At 28.7% G+C, this 21,980-nt stretch overlaps 2 protein-coding genes across 2 annotated transcripts; both read right to left on the reverse strand.

Moving 5' to 3' along the window:
- Window positions 1-4,602: 4,602 nt before the first annotated feature.
- LOC137836405 (flavonol synthase/flavanone 3-hydroxylase-like) lies at window positions 4,603-9,863 on the reverse strand. Its single transcript, XM_068645129.1, has 3 exons — window positions 9,386-9,863; window positions 6,321-6,648; window positions 4,603-4,985 (listed from the first exon to the last, which is right to left on the reverse strand). The coding sequence occupies exons 1-3, from the start codon at window positions 9,838-9,840 to the stop codon at window positions 4,773-4,775; spliced, it is 996 nt and encodes a 331-aa protein (XP_068501230.1). The 5' UTR covers window positions 9,841-9,863; the 3' UTR covers window positions 4,603-4,772.
- Window positions 9,864-12,757: 2,894 nt separating this feature from the next.
- Window positions 12,758-19,546, reverse strand: LOC137837107 (probable ADP-ribosylation factor GTPase-activating protein AGD14). Its single transcript, XM_068645967.1, has 13 exons — window positions 19,166-19,546; window positions 18,637-18,698; window positions 18,097-18,184; window positions 17,946-18,007; window positions 17,740-17,836; window positions 16,835-17,293; window positions 15,256-15,897; window positions 14,876-14,995; window positions 14,665-14,778; window positions 14,491-14,577; window positions 13,925-14,054; window positions 13,675-13,720; window positions 12,758-13,143 (listed from the first exon to the last, which is right to left on the reverse strand). The coding sequence occupies exons 1-13, from the start codon at window positions 19,259-19,261 to the stop codon at window positions 13,089-13,091; spliced, it is 2,058 nt and encodes a 685-aa protein (XP_068502068.1). The 5' UTR covers window positions 19,262-19,546; the 3' UTR covers window positions 12,758-13,088.
- Window positions 19,547-21,980: the final 2,434 nt, after the last annotated feature.

Genomic DNA, 21,980 nt, shown 5'->3' on the forward strand with positions numbered 1-21,980 from the left:
TTTAGAATTTTGCATTTAGGGTAGACACTTCAATATTATTTGTGTTTCCACTATTAATTAATACTAATTGACTTTGGTTTTTTTTATAATTATGTCCTACATTTTTTTTCTTGAAATTAACATGATTACATCATCAATAATAATAAAAATAGGGTTTAATTTCTTGTTTTCTTGATTCTTAAAAAAATAATTTTAAACTAAACATTTTTAATTTATTACTTTTTTATTTTTATTTTGTAAAAACTCATTTCTTTATTCATTAATTATATTTCTAACTATTTTAAACATTAAAAATACTTATTTTTTAATGCATTCAAAATTAAAATTATAAAAAAGAAATTAATTTATTATTTATTTTTTAAATGGTGCTAAATAGGAAAATAAAGTATAAAAGGGTGTTAGATAGAGAAATAAAAACAAAAGAGTGTTAGATAGGGAAATAAAAGCAAAAAGGTGTTAGTTAGGGAAATAAAAATGTAAATGGTGCTAGATAGAGAATTTACCCTTCAAAATACTCCACTTATTTTACTTATTTTTCCATGTTTTCTCTATCCGTTTGTTGCTTCATATCATTATTACAAGTTGCATTTTCTGTTTTCTTAATTTTTTTTCTACTTATTTTGTTTTCATTATTTATTTTACCGTTTTTGTGATTTTTTATAGGATTTTGTTTTGAGCAAATGATTTGGCATTGCTCTCTTCTTTCCAATTTTTACATTTTCTTGTGTGGGTTTTTTTTTTTTTAGTTTGTAAGTATTTTTAGTTGAAACACTATACCTACAAAATATTTTAGAACTAAATTAAATTAGAACGAATTGTTTAGTATTAATTTAATTCAAATTATTTATAAAAAATTATAAATATATTTACTTTACATGTTAAATTTTATATTTTTTAATTTAGTATTTGACATCAAATTTCGTCACCAATTAGGGTGATATTACTATTTGATTTTGTAATGTGAAGTACAAAAACATTAACTTGAACAATAATATAAATGAATTTCTAAATTCTCTAATTATCTTTAAAAAAACATTGTTTTGTGTCTTCTTATAATTAGTTGATTTTTATTTTAAAATTAAATAGTTACATTGTCAAATTGACGAAAAGATCAAGTGATATTGACTCAATTAGAAAATATAAAAGTTTTAGACATTCAACAAAGGATTTTTTTTTAATAAGAATTTAGTTGAAAATACTCAAATTTACATGAGATCTAAAACTTAATTAAGATATTTTTTTTATCTTTTAAGTAGAGACACGTAAGTAATGACAAGATAAAATGATCACGTCGGCTAAATTTTAGTCTTAGAAATAAACTAAGGTTGATCATCGACTTAACGGGTATAGCTCGATTAGATTCCAACCTTAGAAATAAACTAAGGTTGACCATCGACTTAACGAGTCTAGTTCGACTAGACATCAACCTTAAAAATAAACTAAGGTTGATCATTGACTAAACAGTTCTAACTCGACTAGATTTCAGTTTTAGAAATAAACTAAGGTTGATCATCAATTGAACAAGTCTAACTCGACGAGATTCCAACCTTTGAAATAAACTAAGGTTGATCATTGACTGAACGGGTCCAGCTCGACTAGATTCTAGCCTTAGAAATAAACTAAGGTTGATCATCGACTGAACGGGTCTAACTCGATTAGATTCCAACCTTAGAAATAAACTAAGGTTAACCATCGACTGAATGGGTCTAGTTCAGCTACATTTCAACCTTAAAAATAAACTAAGGTTGACCATCAATTGAACATATCTAGCTCGGCTACGTTCCAGCCTTAGAAATAAACTAAGGTTGATCATCGACTGAATGGGCATAGCTCAGCTAGATTTTAGCCTTAGAATAAACTAAGGTTGACCATCGACTAAACGAATTTAGCACAACTAAATTCCAGCCTTAGAAATAAACTAAGGTTGACCATCGACTAAATGGGTCTAGCTTAGTTGGATTCCAACCTTAGATTAAAGTAAGGCTCACCACCAATTGAGTAAATCAGTTAAAAGCCAACCATGGAAGCTACAAAACAATGAATGTCAAGCAACTGAATGATCAAAATGAAATACATGAGTTGAAGGCTGATCTGTCAAGGTATTTAATATTTCCCTGCACTTGATATTTTTTACATGTTATAAGGACTTAACGCTTTTTTAATGTTGTATTTGTCAAAATCTAATATTTTCGTACACAACCATAAACAAATTAGGCACAACTTACATTGTGATTTATTTCTTGATTTTTTGCTAGATAAATATCTTCGTCTTGTTTCGCTTAAGGTTGGGGGTTGTGCACCAATAGTTGATTTGATCTTCAATTAATAAGGGAATGTAACTTATCTAAAGTTGGTTATTGGACCCTATTAATTATTAACCCTTTTCACCTTGTTTGCTCGGCTTGAGACTGGGGGACTATGTACCTATAGTTGATCTGATTTCCTATTAATAGGGAATGTAAATTATCTAAAGTCGGTTATATGACCTATTAATTATTAACATAAAGATTCAATAAAATGACCCAAAATCTTAGTAAAAAATAGAAGGTATCTACTAGTGGTACTTAAAGATACAAACTTTAAAGATTTGATAATATTAGTTAAACTTTAGAAGAAAACAGAAAAATAATTATTGTGAGATTTCTTGAAAATTATCATAAATTTTTGAAAACTAATAATGCTCAAAGTTTGAAAATAATTTAAAATTTGATAAAATCAAATATTTGTAAGAATTTTAACTCAACTTTTTAATTAAAAGAAAAAATATTAATATAATTTAATATTAAAACTCAAAAAGATAAATATCAACAAATATTTATTATAAATTAAATTAGTTGATTATATAAATGCATAATTTTTATTCTTAATCAAATATCACATAACATAATCTTATTTTACTTTAAGAAATTTGACACCACCAAATACCAATGGAATAAACCCTTCTTTTACTTCAAAAGCATAATATAAATGGAGTACACTTGTTTCTCAAAATGGATAGATAACTTTATTCCATACATGCTTTACAAACTTATTATTGTGATGTAATCAAGTATGACACTGTATGTGATAATCTTTTGGTCTCTTATTGAGAAAACTTATTGAATTTAACATAATGATACTCAACAAAGGTTTTTGTTGAAAACTTGGGTGGGTTGTGATCATTAATAGTTCCTATCACAACTAGATGTGGAGGTACAACAAACATTGCCCATGACATGCGCATTCATTCCTTGTTCACCAAGCTTTTATGTAGAACACTTTTATACCTTCCATTATTGAACACTTGTCACGAGAATAAGAAGAAATAAAATAATCTTAAGATAGTTGATGAGAAATTAGCTGAGAACGAACTACTTATACAACAAATCCTAGAAGCAAATGAAAGAGCTAATTAAGGAAAGAAACTGTACAGTTGGAAGACATAGTAAAAAGTTGATGCAACACAAATTAGCTATGATGATGAAACGACAGTCAGGTCCATCCTCACTATGTGAAAGACTTTGATGATCACCCCTTTCTAGATGACCACTTACATTATAAGTTAAATTAGTTGTTTATTGTTTTCATCTACTAAGTGTTTCAATAAACATGTTGAATACCTCTTTGTGTTGTATATTTTTATTTCCTTTAATTGATTGTCTTCTCAGTTTTTTATTCATTTTAACTGTTGTTATTCTTTTTCATAGGTACTTTCCATTGTCCACTCACTATGATGCTTCAAGAAACACTATATTTGTCAAATGGAACACTTTTTTTCCTTTTGTGTAATATCCATCTTATATTCATACTTTCTTTGATTGACACATTGATTGTTTTTATTAAACACACATTACTACTTCTTATGTTACGTAATTTTAATTTTCATGTGGTTTTTATATATAGTTTTCATAATGATTTTTCCTTTCCAAATTAAAAATGGATTTTAATTTGAACTTTCAAATCGTATGTGGATTTGGCATTAAATTTCATTAACATGTGTTATAATTGAAATTGAAGTTATTGAATTCAAAGTTTCAACACTACCAATTACAATTAGATTAATCACATTGTTATGGTAAGATTGTGGATTCATCGATCTCTTGCTATAACACCAATTAAGTTTTATTTTATTTTTATACTTTAATTTCACAAATTTATTCTATGAATTTGTATAATTTGGTATGTTATTATACCTACAAAATCATACAAAATGCAGATTTTGTTTCCACTTGTACTATGTGTGAGCTAGACCGATGTTGTGGTCACCCATTATTTTTTTTTTGTGTAGTGTCGGCTAATACCCTCTCTAAAATCAAGAACCATTATCCAAAGTGTGTCTTATAACGAGGGCTGAGTCCATGCTATTAGCGTCCCTCTTAGCAAGGACTGAGCCCACTCTATTAGCATCCATCTTAAAAGAGTTAAGGCCACTCTATCAACGTCATTTTTATGATGTTAACGCAATTGTCTTAACACGTGTAAAATGTTCATTTTTTAGCCCACACAACACCGACACAAATTTATCCTTAATGTCAGTTTTTTTACCTTTGAGATTGTTGTTAACCTACTCTAACTTGCAGTTTTCCTGCAGTGAAATAAGAATTTTTTTTACTTCGAAAGCATAATCTAAATTGAGTACATTTATTCCTTAACACAGATAAATAACTCCTACTCCATACATGCTTTACAAATTTATCACTATGATGTTATCAAGTATGGATGCCTGCCATTATCTTTGGGTCTTTTAATGGGAAAACTTATTGAATTTACGATAGTAATGATCTCTTGGTCTCTTATTGGGAAAGCTTATTGAATTTACGATATCGATACTCAGCAAAGGTTTTTGTTGAAAACATAGGTGGGTTGTGATCATTAATGAGAGAAGGAATAGGTCCTATCACAGCTTCATGTGGAGGCACAACAAATACTGCCCAGGACATGCGCATTTGTTCCTTGTTCACCAAGCTTCTATGTAGAACACTTTTATATCTTCCGTTACTTAACACCTATCACAAGAATAAGAAAAAATAAAATAATATTAAGAAAATGAAATTTAAGTTTAACTTAATTTATAAAAAATAATAAGATAAGTTTTTCACTCATTTATATATTGCATAGATATGATATCTTCAACATTCTTCTCACATCAAATACATTGAACATTCACACCAAAAACATCAAATATAAGAATATAGTGACCCAGATGACACAATATATCTAACTAATTTATACTAAGATAGACTCTTAATAAGTATAATACCATATTAAAATAATAAAATTTAAATATAAGTCAATCCTACAAAATTAGTTCAATGTAATAAAATTTATATTTACTTATATTATAATTTATTTATATCCTAATTGATGTTACATCTCAAAAAATAAAAATAAAAATTAAACATTTTTATTTAGAATTATAAATGTTAATTATATAAATGTTTAACACACTTTTATATTATTATTGAAGGGAACATATATTCCATCACCACCGTGTCTTTATTATCACTTTATTAAATATTTATTTATCTGTTATTTAAAAATTTGATAATATTTTCTCAATTATACTCTAAAAGAGAAAAGTGAAAGTGTAGTGATTGAATTATCAAAGTAATATATACATGGATGAATGACATATTAAAAAAATGTCACGCTAGTTTAAAGACAAAGAAAAAAAAAAGTTAAAATAGATGAAAAATAAATAAAAATTTAAAATATCTATTTAAAGAAAAAAGAATAAAATGAAAAAATATAAATAACAAAATAGATAATCATACAATAAATCATATAAAATGTTAAATAAGTCTTTTATATCTAAAAATTTGCACATTAAAACTAGCATCACCAAAACATTTGTTATTTGTAATATTTAATTTAATTACATTTCAATTAACAAAATTTCTCAGTATTTCATGTGCGTATATATAGCAACTCTATTAAGTTAAAAGTAAGCATATTTCTGTGACACTAATAAATTAATATATTATTAAAGATAGAGATTAAAAATATTTTAAAAACATAATTTTAAAATATGTCGGCATAAAATCTCTTAATTTTTTTTTCTGTAAAAAATTACCAAGATAATTCGGCACCAATAAATTCACATAAAAACACCAAAACATCACTAACAACCAACCAAAATCCTTAAAACAATAGACTTCAGAATCTTATTTATTATATATTACTCTCCAACCTCATTTCTACTTAATGTGGGATCTAACTCAGACTTAAAATTCTAACAAAACCTTAATTATTCTAACAAAACTTTTTCTTCATCATCAAAGTAGTTCCATTGATTTTATCATCTTTACTTTTCACTTCCCAAAACAACATAAATAGTTTACCTCTAGTTGATCACCAACATGAACCAAGAGTGCATCCTGCAAGTAATTGACTGCAATCCAGTTATTGTCCTTCCAAACTTGCAGACCTGGAACTTCATTAGGAACAAGTAGGGTTAGGGCACTCATGTCAGTGTGAGGCTCAACACCCAAAGCCAAATGTGGTTGTGGGCATGGTGGATACATATTTATCTTCATTTCAAGTTCTATCATTTCACCTCCCAACTTGGACTTCAAAGTCTTTCTCTCCAACCCTAACCCTTCAGATAGAACCTCCAAAACCTTCTCTGTTACCCTTAACATCTCCTTCTTGTAATTTTCTGTCACTTCCCTGTCACACACACATCATACCTTAATTAGTACCTACAAATAGATACACAGTTTATGTTGACATGGTTTTTATTTTTTTTATTGACAAAGAATAAAAATAAATTAAGAGGGACACTTCAACCGTGTTTCAACCCTTATACAAGATTCAAATCAAACCAAAAAAAGATTAAGAGTGTTCTAACCCTAGATTCAAATCAAACCAGAGAAAGGTAGTTATGACAGTAAAACCAAACCAAACCAGCAGAGAAAGGTAGTCATGACAGCAAAACCTAACCAAACCAAACCAGCAGAGAAAGGTAGTCATGACAGCAAAACCAAATCAAACCAGAAGAATCTAAATTGGTTATTTACATGGTTTTCATAATTTCATCAGTGTAGAATATTAATCTCTTTAGTTTAATTATATATTTCATCTTCTAGTTTTTCAAAACCAAACAATTTTAATTGCATATTAATATATAATTTAATTACTAAAATATGGTAATACATTTTCAGTGGCAATAAATGTTTTTTAACAATAAGAAACTCTTACCATGCCATTAAGGATATTAAATTACTTACCATTGTCATGATAAGTTAGCATTTGCTTCTGTTTAAGTGTATAATAGATTATGAACCCATTTATCTATTATTTTTTATATAGTTAATTTTTTTTAATTAATATGTATATTTTCATTATAAAAAATTAAAATAATAAATTGAATTAAACTATTTACATTTTAATATTATTATTTAAAATATGATTTTTATTTATTAAGATTTTATAATAATTTTATAATATTATTATTCTAAAATATAATTTTTATTCATTAATATTTTATTTTTGATTGAAACTTATTTCAATTGAATTTATATTTTTTAAAATTACTTTTTACATTAAATTATTTTTATTGTATTACAGAAATCAAGTAGACTATAAACTTTTCACCTATCTCTCTTTTCTTTCTCTTAATTCAACCATCCACACTCTCTATTCTCTTTCTCATCCTTTTTTCTCTCTCTCCTCTTAATTCAAATACACATAATTATATTAGCACTTAATTATAGTTGTTTATGTTTTATAGTCTGAAAGATCAAATTAGAAATTAAATATTCACATTTATTAAAATATGTAGATTCACAAAACTTAACCAAAAGTACATTTAGGCATACATTTGATGAAGTAGCAAGAATTTCCATCCATTTTATGTAAAATTTTAAAAATATTATCTGGTATTATCTTAATGGATTCTTTAGATATTATATTAGAGATGAAAAAAAAATTATGCACTCAATAAAAATAAATAAAATTTTGAAAATATTTCAATTAAAGATGATTTTTCTAAAACATGTTTGTCATATTAATATTTTGTATATATGGACATAGTGTTTATAAGTACCAACAACAAACCTCAATGCATAAATGGCTTAACTTTCAACTTAATTTCTTTTCACTGTCTTTAAACTTGCTAATTGACTGTTTCTTGTGAATGACTCACATTTAATACACATTGGTAACATTTTCATTATGCTATATTAACTGGCTAAATAAAAATAAAAAAACTCCAATGTGCAATAACTACATTGATTTTTGCATGTTTGATATGAAATTTAAAATCTTAAATGCATAGGTTCAATATGACCCTTTTATGTTTTTGTTGGTAGTAATGCATTGTAAATAAGGAATCATCTAAGAATTTTTGTAAAATCGGTTTACTAGCAATCTTTATATACGAAATGAATTTTTCAAGTGTTTTTTTTTTTATGTTTTTGTTGGTAGTAGAATGCATGGTGCATAAGGAATCATCAACTAGTTTAAATTTTTTATAAAATCTGTCTATTAGACTATAAATATCATTAAAAAATCATTAAATAATAACTAAATTTAGATTAAAAAATAATTAAACACTCTATTTACTAAATTATATATTATTTTAAAAATTAAAAAAAATATTCATATCTAAAGTAACTTCTATTATTAATAAAAATTTATAAAATAATTTTTAAATTAATATATAAATTAGCTACCAAGGTTTTAGTTACTAATATTTTAGATTCTAAGTTAATCCTTAAAAGACTAATAGAGACTAATTTAGAATATAAAGTAGTAAGTAGTAAAATCTTGGTAACTAATTTGGACTAAGTTGTTGGATTCCTTGATAGATAATTTGATTTATGTATTGACATCCTGTTGTTTTTAAAGAAGTTTGAATTATCATATATATGTGTAGAATATGTCTATGTTTTAGCATTTGATCTGGAAACCTCATTTCTCTAGCATAGAAAATTTTTGTACATGGGTTGGAGTACCCCTAGTATTCCTATTTATTAAATTTTTATTGCTGATTGAAAAAAATTTGGTAACTAATGATTTTAGATAGCAATTTAGAAACTATTTTAAATTTTTTATTAATAATAAAAACTATTTTGAATACCAATATTTTTTTTTAATTTATAAAATAGTTTTTAACTTAGTCAAATAATAATTAATTATTTTGGTCTCTAAAATCAATTTTTATTTAATAATTTGTTTGTAGTGTAGTAATTTTTGTATCCAGAAACATCTTTAGATTTTTCATTTTATTTATTTTATTCTTTACCAAAAATAAAAAGTAAAGAAAGAAAGTATTTGAAATAACAGTTGTTATGAGTTCATGTTTAATTTAATCCCACCTAAAACCAAAAATCTATAGCATAGTTTTGTTTTCACAAACACCAATGCAAAATGAATATATAGCATGGATGATATATAGATATACCTGTAGGAAGAAGGGTGTTTAGGCCACATGTGATAGTTGACCTTAGAAGGAGGGGCCATGAGATGAAAAAAGTAATCAACCCACTCCAACTTTTCCTCAAGGTTTTTGGTCATTCTTGTGCCATACCCATCAAACTTCCCATTGGAAGGGTCATTTGCATAACCCTCTTTCTCCTCTTGAGGTAGGGCAAAGAACTCCTTGCCAACCTTCTGCAAATTTTGGATCAGTTTTTCTGATATACTGTGGTGAGTTATTTGGAAAAATCCCCATTCAGATGCAGCTTCTGCTATTTCCTTCACCAAAACATGGTGTGGCTGAGACAGTGAGATGAGAGGCACAGTGACACCTTCTATGGCTTTGCTGTTCTCTGGCCTCTCACTTGCAGAACGGATGAACTGTGGTGGAACCTCCTTCAGCTCCTCCAAAGCCAAGCTCTGTATTCTTTTTACTTCCATTAGCAACTTTTTTCAACATGCATACACAATAACAATGGAGTTATGTGTATATATATATATATATATATATATATATATATATATATATATATATATATATATATATATATATATATATATATATAAAGATGTTTTCACCATCAACCAACCCTTTTAACAATCAACCAAATCTAACTATCACTATAAAAAAAATAATAAATCATAATATGAAGGTTATTAAAAATGGTATAATTAGCTATATCAGTTCAATTTAACAATCATTTACTTCTTACTATAATCTTTGATTTTTCTTTATCTTTATAGCATGTATATATATAATGATTTTGTATAAATAAGTATGGTTTTTAGTTTGGAAGTTATAAATGATGAAAAGTTAACTTATGTTTGAGTATGTTTAAGAAATCAGTTTCTTTTAACAAGCAATTACTTCTATGAATAAATTAAGTAGTTATGTTTGGAACAAGAAAACTATCAGTATTTAATTAGAGAGATATTTATTATTTACGTTTTAGTCTTTATTTTTTTAGGGCAAAACGCAAATAGTTTTTGAAGTTATCAAATATACAATTATGAGACTCCTTGAATTCAGATTATATTTATAAATCATTGAATAAATTTATGTAGAGATTGTATGAAATACTATTAAAATATTTGTGAAATTACATATACATTTCATTTTAGTTTTCCTAATTTTATTAATATATTACATGAATATAGTGTAAATGTGATGCCCTAGATGATGTCAACTATCTACAAACAAAAGCATGATTACGAAACTAAATTCATGATAAAACCCTATAAAAAAACCATTAAAGTATTATAAATAGGATGAGGTATATCATCTTCAATTATTTTACTTATTTATTACACTTTTAATATGTTATATGTCATTTGAACAGTGGAGTGTCTTCAGTTAAAAAACAAAAAGAAAAAAAAAATCCTCTCAATAGTCTCAAGAGAGTTAACGAAATATTAAAAAAAATATCATGATAATTTATTTTAAAAGACCATTCTAAAAATAAATGTAATAATAAAATTATTTATGTAATTTCTTTTGATCTATCTCGTCTTAAAATAATGGCATCTATAAAAAATACCACAATGCTAAAATACTTTATTAGTATGCATATAAAATTTTATATTAATTCAATATTTTTTGCTATTTAATTTATATTATATATTTTTTAAAATATACTAAAATATGAATTATTTAATTTTTTTTATTAATTTTTATTTTTGATAAAAGTTTACATAAATATTTATAACTTAAATAATCGACACATTTATTTTTTATTTAAAATTATTAATAATATAATAGTTCATAAAAGTTACAATTTTGTATAATTTGATCTCTTCATACATTCAAAGAAAATATAACATAGTAGAAAATACATTAGTTTATCTAAAATAAAAATTAAAAATTTAAATTTAAAAATTTAAATTTAAATTAATTTATTCAAACAAAGTAATCTGAAAATATAAAAAAAAATCAAAATAATTTAAATTTCAAGCATTTTAAATTTTAAAAAATTTGAAAATTCTCTTACATTCCAACCACAAGGTTAAAAAGATGAAATCCTAATTTTTAATAGGATAGATATTAAGTAGGTTTTATATTAAAGTTAATTGAGTGCTAAACCACTTAATGTAATTACATGTTTACATGCAAACTCAAAGATAACATTGATAAAATCTATTTCTTTAATCCAAGAAAGCTTAAATAAATAACATGGCTGCAGTAATCCATTATTAATAACAGTCTTATATAACTAAATAAATGTTTAATAACCTACAAAATAAACAATTACCATTGTTATGAACTACAACATATTTGTTAGTATTTAGATAACCCATTAGTGAATTATAGTTGTTTAATTTATAAAATCTATATTTAATTTTAAATTAAACTGTGTGAGTATATTTAAAAAATAAGAATATTTTAGCAATAATTACTTTCATGAATAAATAGTTTTGGTGGTTCCTTTTTAGAAATAACAATAGACAATACAAAAAATATATGCATGCTTTTTACAATGAAGCTTGTGTTCCTCATATCCAATTATAGTTTTATTATGAGGCCTTTTGATTTTTTTTATAAGAAGATTAAAAGACTTTTCACTTATAGTAAATTTGAATATGACTTTTTTTTGAAGAAAGTGCTTTTAGGTCAAAACATTCTTCAAGACTTTCAATTTCTAAAGTGACTTCATTCTTTAACTTTATCAAACTTTGTGCTTTGACAAGTCTCTTTCTTATATTTTTGTTCTCTTTGCACAATTTTTTTATTTTCGTTCTTGAGTTTTAAACTTTCTTTTGATAATATCATTTGATGTTTCAAACTTGGTTTTCTAAGGCTCAAGCTTCGTAGAAACGTTTTTAATTTTAAGACATTTAAAAGCATGAAATATTTTGAAAGTATTGGAAATAACTTCATAATATGCTTTTAGTGATAGAATGTATCTCAATAAAATCTATCTTAAATCAAAGTCATTAATCATTATATTTTTCATGACACCAACATGAGCTTCTTCTTTCTTATCTTTTGATTCAAAGATCAAGATTTTCCTATTTAAACATGAAGTTTTTCTTTTATACAGAGTAAGATATTGTATCTTCTCAATAATCAACCCAAAGATTAGCTTTGATGTCACTACAATAATAGACCAAATTTAGAAAGAGAGCTTGAACATAACAACATTTTCTTTTTCTTATACATTGTAATATACATAAAATTTCTAGAATTTACATTCGTAGTTTAAGTTGAATGTGTTCGTTCTAAATTTTGTATTCTATAATAAGCAATTTATATTTTTGAAATCGTTTTACAACAGTTAATAGGAAAACCATTATAATTTTAAAAAAAGATGGGTTGGTTGATCATTCATCTATAAATTATATAAACAGTGACTAAACAGACTAAACCGGAAGAAAACAAATGTAACCAGCATTACACATCTGAAGCTCTGATAATTACAATTATAGTATAATTATGAACAAAGGTGGATTACCGTCAATAGTTGCTGAAATGGTGAAGTTCAGTCCCAGCCAGATCACAAAATAAACATCAAGAAATCTAACTAATGTCTCTCAATTCCAGTACTGCAATTGCTGGATCAGGGCAGAATATACCGGGGACTAAAATTGCAAGGCACTACTCCACTTTTGCTCCCACAAAGCATTAAATAATTCCACGTTCAACGACTTCCTACCAATGAATTTCTATATGAAAGGAACGGCACAAAACAATCCTATGCAAAAGGATTTCCCCCAAATGAAGCAACTGGTTCTGGTGTCTGGATGTTCCTGTAAATATGCATGCAACTCAGTCAATACAGCACTTCTTTTGACAACATAGAGATAAAAAAAAAGACCACATTGTAATGTACTGCTGTACCAAAACAAATTATGAAACATGCTCAACAGAACTATTAAAGATGGAACTTAGGATAAAAAGAATCTTATGTTGCTTAATGAAGATGTTCATTCAGTACACCACCAAGCAGCCAACTATCAATATGGAATTCGATCGTATCTAAAAAAAGGTGATTAGTGCATAAGCTTGTCGACCCAACCCAGGTGTAGGTCTTTCTGTATCATTTACTTGCCTGACACCTTGGTGAGTATCGTAGTGTTCTATTGATGAATTAATAGTGCACCACTGATCACTAATGATTACAGTTACAGCTAAGAAACAGATGCCAAATATTTCCAGTCTTGGTAGAAAGAATGATATCCACAAGCAAAAAACACATATAACTTCAATGGCTCGAAACCAAAAAAATCCAAAAAGAAAAAAGAAAAGCAGAGGAGAAAAGGACCATGTATTCAACTTACTGTATTTGAGAGCCAGGTGATTGCACAGCCATGAATGACAAACCACCTAAATCAAATTATCAACAAATGAAAAATAGTTAATGCAGTAAGAAAATTGCATTAAAACAATTATTTGAATTGCATTTACAAGAGTAATATAGAAAACATACTGGATGATTCAAAACAGTAAAGAAAATGGAAGTAGGCAAGACTAAAATATTTGATTAGACAAATAATGTTTTAATTTTCACTAGATGTTTTCAAGCACTACCTTCTCCTGAAGAGGAAATATAAGGGGTCACTGTGTTTTTAGGAAGCCAAGATTCAGCTATACCACTATGGAAGGAGGTTGGAAACAGGGCATCTGGCAGTGCATCTTGCAAAGAGCTCATATCAAGAAACTGAAATTGAAACACAAGTGACGTGTTAGATATAATAGGTGACTGAAGGTAAGTCACAATCTCACTGTCTTCTATATCTCATGATTCGCATTGCCATATTTGTATCTTTTCCATAGGAAGTAACTCCAGAGTATTAGAATCCATGCAACAAAAACAAACTAAAACCCTTTAGATTTTTTGAGGTGTGAGGTGGAATTTCAAAAGGTTTTAACTGAAGGTGTTTCAATTCAGAACATTCAAACGAACCAAATAGAAAGGCTGCAAGTTAAAATTCTGAATTTAAAATCACATGCTAGGAACCTTGAAGAGAGAGATCCGAGGAACTATCACCAATGAGTTAAAATTTTGCAGCAGTATCACTAGGAACCAGTTTAATGAGGCAATACTAGAAATATTAAATAGATCAACAGCTAGCTATTCACTATTCATGACATACCATATTGTTGTGATCTACATCAGATTCATGAGGATAATCAAATGGATTAGTTGATTTACATTTCATTCCAATAGGTTCAGTGTCTCCCTGAAAGAAGAAATAATATTAAAGACTATTTAAAACCTATCACTTTATTGAATATAAGAAATTTTCAGTCAGTCTAAGAGAACAAACCATTGGAGGGAGCATGGGTGGGGGAAATGCTGAGCCACTGACAAGCGATGGGATGTCATGATTATCAAATCCACCAACAGGGGCTATGCCTTTAACGCCATCACTTTTGGACCCCTGATTTTGTAAAAAGAAAAAGGTGGGCGAGTGAATAAAATAGGAGAGGTTGTGAATTTTACAAGGTCATAAGGTAATTAAGGATGCGTGTAACAACCTCAGACTCTCTTAATCCCAAAATTTGATTATCAGCTGTGGGACAATTGTGAAATTGTAATCCTTGACTAAGGGCATCCACAGGATGATGGCCACCAGAATCTTCAAATGCATTCCATGGCTATACAAAGTACAAACAACACATGAAACCTTATACAAGCTTTCGATATACTCCATAAGATCTTTAAATTTAACCAGGAACAAATGCAAAGGGTGTCCATTAACTTATTCATTTCAGAACAGACACAACATACACAACATGCAATCTATTCTATAATATCTTGAAATTTCTCCACAAATAAAAGCAAGGAACACAAATTTCAAATGGAGTATTTCACAAGAACACAAAACCAACCATTGACCAAACATTCTTGTACTTACTTGAGTGTTTGTTGACATAGCAGAAACTTGTTCTTCTCCATTCCACACACCATCATGCCACAAATTAGATGTAAGTGAAGAATGTATACCGACACTAGAAAATTCAAAAGATGGCCATTGTGTGTTTGCATTTGAGGTGGGAAATGGATCAAATCCTTCTTGTAAAGATTTAGAACTTGAGGGTACAGTGGCTGGAATTTCCACTTGTGCTGTAGATGAGGTGCTCTGAGGCACATCAAAAGTTGCCCATCCTTCATTTTTAGGGACAGATAAATCCAGTGCCTTTTCATTTGAGTTTACAGTAGAAGGCTCCTCAGAGAGATTGGCAAAAAAATCAACAGATGCAAGTTGGGATGCTTGAGTAAGTTGATTCTCATTGAAAAATGGAACTGCAGATGAAAAAGATGATTGAAACAGATCCACTGTTGGAGCGTGGTATGCTGTTGCTGATTCCAGTGGTGCCTTGGAGAGGTCCATGCTAACAGATCTTGTAGGACCAGGTGGTCGTGGAATGCCAAATGCTTTATTCTGAAGTGGTTCTGAAGGTTGAACTGGTTCAGAGAAAAAATCAACTAAACTGCCAGAGTTATAAGATCTCAAGGACGAAAATCTGTTGTCTGCTGATTGTGCAGATGCAGTTCTCTGGGGTATGAGTGCAAAATAATGTCATGAAAGTAGAAAACACCCGATCAGCATGCTACAGAAATAAGGCCACAACACAAGCACTTGGAAAGTGAAATAAACACGATCATTAGAAGAAAATGCTTATTCACCAAGGACTTTGAATCAATGTTTTAAATCCCTGATTACAGCGTGTAGTGATCAGCTCTACAAATGCTTCAGTAAGATAGTATCCGGTAGTAGAAGTATCCTTGAAAGGAATTATCAATCATCGTCTACTAAATTCAAGCCTTTATTGTTGTCACTATTACTAGATCTATAGATTTCATTTTGAAATTAAAATCCAAAAAATAGCCAGACAAAAAAGCCATAACATCTTTGTTCAGAGGTCTTGTTTCAAATCAACACATTGCACCTCTATAGCACCAGAGTGTCAGCAACTGAGCCAGCTATTTGATCTTCTAGAGCAGCTACACTAAATTGCTCTGTGTGTGCTATGTAAATCCAAGTTTGAAGAATGCTCAAGCTAAGCTCTTGGTTATTTTAGAAAGGTGGTATTTGAATGCTTGGACTTCACACAAGAGATAGTAATGCAGAACACCACATCTCAACATTTTAATAGATCTTCTCTGAATAGTGCTGACTGATTAAGAAATCCATTATTAACAAGAAAATCAGACTCAATTTTCTGTGTACTTGATTTGTTATCCTTCTGGCCTGAATTATGTGACTATCGCTAGAGATCAGAAAATATATTGCTGCACTAGTAATTTTTTTAATCTTTCCTATTTCATATTCATATATTTGTACCATATTACCACAATGATAACTTTAGATACGTAATTTTACCTGATAATAATTTTCATCCTAAACTAGAAACAGCTTGCAAGCCATATTTTATTTGATTCCTACAGGAAAAGCCAAATATTCTACTGATAATATTCCAATAATTTAATACCTGCGGAGGAAGAATTCCATCTGCATCTCTCTTGGCATTAACATTAGTTTCCAGAGATGCATTTCTTGCTTGGGACCACACATCTTCACTCGAACTGGAACCAGAACGCCTTTGATAGGATGGACTGCTAATCTTGATATCTTTATAGAAATTGGGAGACTGAACATCAGATTTGAATTGTTCGCCACCACTAGACACAGAAAAGTCAGAAATTCTTGGACCAGATCCTTCATTTGCAAATCTGTCATCATATGCATGATCACTGAAGCGGCCAGGACTATAAATAATACTAGAAATCTTCCCTTCATATCGAGCTTTATCTGAACCAGGCTTCCTGGTAAGCACAGCTGCTTGTTTTCCATACTTCCTATCCTCATATTGATAATCATATGGAGGACTTTGAGAATATGAATGATAAGAACTGGCGCGCCTAATCTCATCTTGATGAATCCCATGGCTCTACAGTTAATTGCAGATATAAATGTTCAGCATTAAACCAAACGGTTAAACTAACTTGTTGGACTACAAGGATAGTTAATGTAATTAATTATGTAAAGCTGATTACCTTAATCATTGCTAAGGCATCGTTTACTTCATTAATTCACAAATTTAAGTTTCATTAAACAATTATATGCAGAAATTAGAATGCTAAAAAAATATCAGTGTGATTGATCATCTTATTCATTTATTTATTTATGAAAACTGAATTAAATAGAATATTAATATTATTATATGTATTTAGAACAAGTGAAGCACACAAAAATATCATAAACCACAAAATATTTCTAGAAACCCAATACATCTTTTGCAGGGGAAGAATAGCATACCAGATAAAAGAATAAGCAATACACTCATAAGAAAAAAAATTATTCAGAGAAAAAAATCAGTATCTAAGTATATATTGCCTGTGCATCTCTTGGAGGCTTTTCTGAAGACTTCACTGCAGCATATCTTCCATCCACATATACACTCCTTATAAATTCCCTTATTTTATCAACATTGCTGCAAAATGCATGAGATCATAATGTCACACAATAAGTAATACATATTAATACAGGTAAATAAAAGGTAACTTTAATAGCTTTAACCGCAAACCGTGTAATAATTATACCTGTTATCTGGCAACCGCTGCCTTTGAAAGTCCCAATTTTTCAAATATATTTCCCTTGCACGCTAAATCAAAGAGCCACAGTTAAATCTTATTTAAGAATATGAAATATAGGTAGCATCAACTGTCAAAAGAAGAAATTTCAACCTTTTACCTGGTTACCTCCACTTTGAAGAGCATCGACTTCTTGTGAAGTGAACTTTGCCATCGAGACGGACTTCACACGATGAGTAAACTCACGACTGCAGGACATGAAAATAAACAGGTGCTTTTAAGAAATACGAGGATTTCATTATTTTCTATGATTTCAACTCATGTTAAAATTCAAAAGTAAAGCAGAAATTTATAACAAGACCAGTTTCGAGTTAAAGATTCTCTCAAATTATTATGAACTACTGCAGAACACATAGTTTCATTTTTATTAAAAAAACAGAAAGAAACTTAGTAAAGTTAACGAAATAATGCATGTTCATGATTATTTTCCTCCACAAGAGTATCTAACATTCAATGACATTGCAAACATGTTCTGACTTAAAAGTACATATATAAAATAAAAATTAGCTTAAACTTGACACCAAGGCTCATTTTTTTTTTCTGAATCAAAATCCCCATCTCCTTCGATCATTGAGGAGTTGACAAGGAAATCAAAGGGGAGAGATATAAACATGAGTTAATAAAGTGAAAAGGAACTCACTGTATTCCACTGCATGTGGTGCAAATGAAAGTCCAAAAACTTGTACATACATATTGTGGTCCCTGTACAAATAATGGGGATCCATTAGCTGGAAATCATCTCATAACAATGACAAAAAGTTCACAAGTCCTTTCATCAACTACTCTAGTAATTAAGAGTAAACCAGCATCGTACAACAAACCCAGAAAAAGAAAAAAAAATAAAATTTGAAGTCCTATTTCTTAATAATAACCTTATGCACATAAGACTAAATTTTGTCTGAACTCTAAATCAAAGTAATCCTGGGAATCCGAAGAGAAAAATGGACTTTAAAATTTTTAAACAAAATATCAATATTAAATTCTAGAAAAACGTGTCCAATCCTTCCAAGTTCTCTACAACTATCCCCACTTCAATTCAAAGACTTAAGATTTTTTCATGTTCGAAATAGTCATAAAAGTCAAAGCCCAAAACCTTAGAAACTACAACACAGTTTCACTAAACCAATGAGAAAAACGAAAATCAAATTCAAAAAAGGAGTTGAATTTACCAAGCTGTTGCAGTTGATACATCTTCGATTAGGTGGAAGCTTCATGAGACCTCTGATAATTTTCTCGTTCTTCTCTTCTTCCTTTCTGCTCCCCATCACCAAACCCCAAATCAGAAACAAATAAACCCTAGAAACTGCAATCGAAGTCACAGGAGAAAAAAAATGGAGAATATTCAAACTTCGGAAACAGAGAACAGAAATTTTCCAGTGTTCGATCTAGGGTTTTGGGGTTCCTGAATTGGGGAAAGGTAGAAGGCGAAGAACCCAAAAACCCTTTGGTTCACAAAAAAATGGATGATTCAGGGAACAGGAAAATACAAATAATAGAAACTTTGTTTTGTCACATTTTTTAAATTTAAATTTTGTCGGGAATTTTTACATGAACGTTACCAATCATTTTATTTTGACATAAAGTGATAAACCTTATTATTTTTATTTTCTTTTTCTTTTTTATCTGATAAGCCATAATATATTATTGTACATAGCTCAATAACAAAAAGGCCAATCATCGAATTTCATAAATGACATTAATTAAGAGAATAAAAATTAATTAAAAACATTTTTTTCTATAAAAAAATATTTTCTCATAAAACAACAAAAATATATTTATTTTTCTTTATCAATACTTGCCTTTTACTCTTAATTAATCATAATTTTCAAGATATATTAACAAAAAATTAATAAAATAATAAAAGTTTATTTTATTATAATTCAAAAGTTTTGTTTTATTTGTCTCTTGTTGATTTTGTTTTGTTTTAAAAGTGAAATTATTTAGTGAAAGGAGAGGAACAAGGTTTCCGTGTTTCAATCTTGAATTAAATGCTTTCTTTTAGTAATGAGGACACGAAGTATGTCTATTTACATTTCCGTGCGATACCATAATTAATTTTAATAAAAAAATATTATTAGATTTAAAATTTATATTTATAAAAAATAATTATAAAATAAATAGCTTTTATAATTTATAGATAATTTTTTATTCTAAAAAATTATAAAATTTAAAAAGTAAAATAATAAAATGAGATATATTGATGAAAATAAATTAATAATAAATTGTGTATATTAACTGTGATGGTTACAAAATAATTATAGAGAAAAATATTTTTTTATTAATATTAATATTTAAATTAATAAAATAATAATTAAAAATATTAATGGAGATTGGATTTTGTAATTTGTTTTAATTCTTTTATGTTTTGTAACTTTATTTTTATTATCTGAAAATACATGAAAATTAGAAGTCTTTTAATTGTATATATAATCATAATTCTTATAAAAATTAAAATATTTAAATTATTTTTCTAAGCATTTTATTACAATTTATTTTTCATTTTAATGAAAATTTACAAGTTTTTAATATATGATTATAACATAAAATTAATAAAAAAAAAATTATAATTATTTCTTATGTATATAAATTTTTATAATTTTAATAAAATAATTGATATTTTATAATAATTTTAATATTTTATTATAAAATAATAAACTCATAATATACATGTATTTCATTAATAATAATGACAAAATAATAATATTAATAGTAATAATATTATTATTTTATTTTCTCAAATGATTGAGAAAATGGGAGAAATAATTGTTCTTACAAAACCTATGAAACAACTAGCTTCTTTTTTTCTTCTTGGTATCTCGGTCTCCAACTGGTATTTTGGACCATCAGAGTCTCCTAAATCATCAATCGGTGCCTTCTCCCTCTCTATGAGCTTACACCCAAGATCTCTACCTAATTGATCCCAAATGACCTTTCCTTAGTCGTCTTGGGCGACTTCAAGGTCTCTTGGATCACCAACCTCTGTCAACCCCTGTCTCGAACTCGCCAGCTTGGCCAATAGGTCTTCTCGAGAGTTCTGCTCTCTAGGAACATGGACAAGTTCAAACGTGGAGAAGGCTTTCTTCAAAAGCATGACATACCTGAGATACGAGGCTAGCTGCGAATCTTTGGCCTGATACTCACCGTGTCCTACCTAGTGACAAGCAATGAGTCACTCTTTACCAACAGACTTCCAGCTCCCAACTCCTTGGCCAACAACATCTCTGCTACCAAAGCCTCATACTCTATTTGGTTGTTGCTTGCTTTGAATGCAAACCTCAAGGCTTGCTCGATTAACAGGCCATTAGGTCCCTCCAAAATGACCATAGTTTCACTCCCCTGTTGGTTGGAGGATCCATCCACTGAAAGGACCCACTAAAAGTCGTCAAGGATCAGGCTGAGGGCCCTCTGATGCAAGCTCTACCATGAAGTCAGCATACACCTGCCCCTTAATCGGCCCCAAGGCTCGTACTATATATCAAACTCGAACAACTCCACCGCTTAAATAACCATTTGTCCTGCTATGTCAGGCTTCTGAAGAACCTTGTGAATGGGCAAGTTAGTCATTACAATCACAGTGAAGCTCTAAAAATAATGGCAGAGCTGCCGAGTTGTGAATAATACTGCCAAAGCAGCCTTCTCGATAGCTTAGTATTGTATCTCCGGTCCCTGCAATACCTTACTCATAAAGTATATCGGTTTTTTGACCTTATCTTGATCTTGCACAATGACCGAGCTGATTGTCCGATTTGTGATTGTAAAATAAAGTCAAATGGGGGTACCTGAAATGGCTTACCTATAAAGTCGAAAGGCTGAGAGGCCGAAAGAAGATAAGGACCAGTGCGAATGTGGAAATATTACGTGGAGAAGCATACAAGTGTCAGTGTTAGTAAGGGACAAGCATGAAAGATAAATAAAATTAATTAAGTACACAAATCAATTAATAAGAGATAAGAGAGTGTTTCTGCAGTACCACCTCACACACGG

Source organism: Phaseolus vulgaris, chromosome 4 (assembly GCF_000499845.2).
Source record: "Phaseolus vulgaris cultivar G19833 chromosome 4, P. vulgaris v2.0, whole genome shotgun sequence".
Classification (NCBI taxonomy): Eukaryota; Viridiplantae; Streptophyta; class Magnoliopsida; order Fabales; family Fabaceae; genus Phaseolus; species Phaseolus vulgaris.